Source organism: Corvus brachyrhynchos, unplaced genomic scaffold (genome assembly GCF_000691975.1).
Source record: "Corvus brachyrhynchos isolate BGI_N302 unplaced genomic scaffold, ASM69197v1 scaffold350, whole genome shotgun sequence".
Taxonomy (NCBI): Eukaryota; Metazoa; Chordata; class Aves; order Passeriformes; family Corvidae; genus Corvus; species Corvus brachyrhynchos.
This window is the reverse complement of record NW_008235638.1, coordinates 50,144-54,210: the sequence shown is the minus strand read 5'-3', so window position 1 is coordinate 54,210 and position 4,067 is coordinate 50,144. Positions and strand designations below refer to the sequence as shown.

General features: G+C 48.4%; 2 protein-coding genes across 2 annotated transcripts in view; both read right to left on the bottom strand.

Annotated features, from left to right (window-relative positions):
- The window catches only part of LOC103624908 (feather keratin 1), a 4,029-nt gene extending 2,532 nt beyond the window's left edge, over positions 1 to 1,497 (bottom strand). Inside the window, exons 1-2 of the mRNA XM_017726234.1 lie at positions 1,253 to 1,497; positions 57 to 285 (exon numbers count right to left, since the gene is read on the bottom strand). Coding sequence (XP_017581723.1) covers positions 57 to 265 — 209 coding nt within the window. The 5' untranslated portion in view covers positions 266 to 285; positions 1,253 to 1,497. The remainder of the gene's footprint in view (positions 1 to 56; positions 286 to 1,252) is intronic.
- LOC108444627 (feather beta keratin-like) overlaps positions 1 to 4,067 on the bottom strand; it is a 19,542-nt gene that overhangs the window by 13,052 nt on the left and 2,423 nt on the right. The window lies entirely within an intron of this gene.

The following is a 4,067-nucleotide window of genomic DNA, read 5'->3' as shown; positions in this document are numbered from 1 at the left end:
ATACCCGAAATCCCGAGGAACTCCCCGAGTTGATGGTGCCCCCCTCGGAGCTGAGGGTGCTCCCGATGGCCGCGGACGCCGAGGATCCCACGGCGGTGTTCTGGGGGAAGGAGCTGAGGATGGGCCCGGGCAGGGTGACCACCACGGGCGAGGGCTGGATCACGTAGGTGGAGTCCTGGCACTGCCGGACGCAGGGCTCGTTGCAGCTGTTGGCCAGCGGGGTGGGGCCGCAGGAGGTGGGACAACACAAATCGTAGGAGGACATTTCTTGGGATGGAAGGAGGTCTGGAACGCAGGGAAGAAATCAAACCCGATTTCAAAGCTGGAGCAATTTTCTAGAATTGATCCAGGAGGGCGAGAGAGAGCCAAGCACACACAGAAGGTGGGGGGAGGGCTCGTCACTCATCAGGTCAAACCCCCCACCATCCCCTGCTAGCCATGAAAAGCCTTGATTTGGGGCTGGGTGTGGATTATTGCCGGCATTCTCCTTCCCTCTGCTCCCCCTGAGCATCCTTTCCCAGGATCTGGGCTTTGTTTCCCCCTGGACAAGGCATTAAACTAATTTTTGCCCTTTTTTACTGCCTCCAGGAGCAGTGATTAAACATTCCCTGCCTCCCTGCAGACTCTTGAGTGCTTGCAGGGTCCCAGGAAGCTTAAACCTGACCCAAATCCTCCTCTTTTGGGAAAGGATTGTTTATATCCCTCCAAACTAAGAGGCAGGCAGGATGCTGATCCAGGTTTTCCTGCTGCCAGCTTCCTCCAGGGTCAGTTTTAAGCCACCCCAGCTGGAAAAGGGGCTGGTAACACCCTCCCCTCCCAGGAACTGGAGTGTTTGGAGGCTGGAAAAGGATGCTTGGAGCATTTGTTTAGGATTTCTATTCAGAGCAGCTGCTGATTGCCATAAAACTGGGCTTTTAAATCCATCACCAGCCTGGAAATCCAGGTGGGTTTGAGTTCCTGGAGCAGATGTTGCTGCAGGATAAAGCTGCTTGTTTGGAGAGACAACATTCCCAGCACCCTCCCTGTCCTGTCACCCTCTGCTTCACGGGTAAATAAAGCCTTTCTTTTTGGTAGAAAGAAACCTTTCTAATTTCCCTTCGAGGTAAAAAAAAAAACAAAAAAAAACCAAAAAATCCAACCTAGAAATATTTATAAAGGACTATGAACACCCAACAACAAAAAAATACAATAAAAGCAGCCATCAAAGTGGCACTTTAGCATTTAAAAAGGCACCAGGGAAGTTCAGACTCACCTGTTCCCGGGGTGAACGAGGCAGGAGAAGTGGATGGAAAAGGCTTCTGTCCTATAGGCTTTTATACCGTGATCCCGAGCCATCTCCTATGCATGGAATTCCTTAATGATCCATCCTTTTGCATGCAAAAATCCCCCCCAAACTGATCGGCTCCTGTTGTTGTTTGTTTCGAAATCTCCCCTTGGGATTGCTCCCTTTTCCAGCTCCCCTTATTACATTCCCATTCCGAAGCTTTCATCTTCATTCCTGTGCTCCCAATTAATTGCTTGGGAGGCTGTGGCGACTCGGGTAAAGGGCAGCATTAATTAAGTCGAGTCCTGAGGCCAGCGGACGTTTTAGGGTTGGTTTTAGTCATTAAGACACTGCTTCAGGGGCGTGTTGTGATGTTTAGCCCTCATTCAAGACTTCACTCCTTTAGGTGAATAATCCCTTTCTTTTTCTGAGGTGGAGCCTCAGCGTTTCGTTCCAAGCTTTACCACAAGATGCAGAGTGGATATTCCCAAATTTCCCACTTCCCACACAAACACACGGCTGAGAGGAGCAGCGCTTTTCCCTGAGGACTGCAAAGCTGGAAGAAAATGAAACCCAGAATTGCTGAGCAACAAAACACGTTCTGAAATTGCTTGGGCCAAGCCACAGCTCTCCCACTTTTTATGGACTCAGCCATTCCAAGCACCCACAAACATGCATTTCTTTACCCAAACACGAATTTTAATATCATTTCCATGCCTGAGTCACCACCACTCCTGCCCGAAATCCCGGGAAGTCGCCAGGATGTGCAGGCAATTTTCACAACAAATTAAATGTGAAGGTGGATGTTTGAGATTAATTCAAATTTTGGGGTTTAGAGGCTGTATTGTGTCTGAACCAAACGACAGCGTCAGGAGAATCTGCACCCGGCTCTTCATCCCATTTATCATGGCTTGATTTGTCCCTGCTGGAAAATCCTGCACGGAAAGGATGCAAAAAGCTGGGATCGGGAGCACTCAGCAAAAGATAGGAATTAACTCCAAATGAAGAGGCTTTGTACAAAGACTGGGCTCGGCCTTCAGAGGAACAAAGGACTTCAAAGTTCCCAGCACTTCTCGCTAATGGCTCAAATATGCAAAGTTTTGGCTCCCCGAGGTTCAAGGGACGCGAGATCTCAGCGCCCACATCCCCTGGGTAAGGACTTCAATCAAAGTGTGTGAGTCAGGAGCACTCAAAGGACTTCACCTAATTCAAGGTAAACGCCTTCAGAAACTTTAATTATTTTGTTAAACCTTTATATAATTTATCTTTAGAAAAAAATAAGCCCAAATCTTCATGTCTTCTAAAACCCTTTAACTCTCCACGAGGAAATTCTCTTCTTTTCTATTAGAGTCCTTTCTACAAAAGGTTTTTCTCTAAAAGGAGAGTCTGTCTCCTCCCTTTCCTCAAAATCTCTACGATCCAACATCCTGTAATCTTTTTAGATATTTTAAAAAATTCATTCCTTCTAGTAGGAATCACTCCCAAGAAAAATTCACGTGTCCCTTTCATCCGTAAAACTGAGATAAGCCAGGAATGCTTCCTCCTCCTCATCCTTCCCTCCAGGCACAGAAACTGCTGCTCTTGGAGGGGAGATCACATTTTGGAAAAAGCCTCATTAGTAGCCTGGCAATGATACTCTGCCAGTTCTGTAATTAACACCCGGAGTTCATCCAAGAATTTGGGAGCCTTTGGATGGGGAACCAGGACACACCAACTCCCGTTCATGGATCGGCAATGGAGTTGCACCCTCTCCACCCTCAATTAAAATCTCTGTGTGACAACACGGAGCTCCCAGGACAGGAGAGGCACCAAAGAGTTGACAAATTACTGCATGAATTGACATTTGTAGCCTTGTGTTGACTCCGGAGTCCTGGGTGTGAGGGAACAAAGGATTGAAATGAACCCCAGGTCCTGGAGATGAAAGAAGCTTTGAGGGAGGTTTTTCATCTGATGCCAGACTGGTACATAAACCATGAGCAATTTAACTCCTGGGAGCAATTTAACTCCTGGGGACAACATGCTGCAGACATTATTTATGTAACTGGAGTTATTGGAATGACCCAAACCTTCCCAACATGAGAATTTCTACATTTTTTCCTCAAAATCGACTGGTTTAGTGCCTTCAGAGGCTGTTGCAAATCTAAATCATATCCTGCACGTGCTCTGAGCTCTCCACACTCCAGGCTGAACATTCCCAACATTCCCAACTCCCTCAGACTATTGATGATCTACTCAGTGATAAATTTCACCCTGAGAAAGTTTCAAAGGAAAACAGGAGGGGAAGGAAAAAACCAGCAGGAGACTGGAGTTACAATAAAAGCATCACTTTATTAATCCCAACGAGAGGATTAAAGCCCTGCAAAGCACCAGGGGTCAGTGTGGGGGGAAAGGCTCGGTTCAGGGGGACGTGTTCCACAGGCAGAGCTCTTCTTCCAGTGCACCCTGAGAAGCAAGCCCCACCTACTTCCTAAATTTAAACTTTTATACCAGGTAGTATCAAATACACCGAGCAGCAGAGCTACAAAATGGATTAGAAACATAAAGGAGTAAACCAGGAGTAGTGGCCTCATTCCAGGGGCTGACTGACTCCGTTCAGGTGGAGCTGCGGGGATCTGACATCGCTTTTGCAAATCGTGAGCTCAGTCCTGCTCCAGGGACGGGGTGGGATTCAGCATTCCTGGTCTTTTCCCCCCGCTTTCCCTCCCGCCTTAGCAGGGCCCTTAGAAGCCGCTGCGGGAGGGGTTGTAGCGCCGGTAGGGCCGGCTGGAGCCCCCGGCCCACCCCGGGGCGCCCACACCCCCCC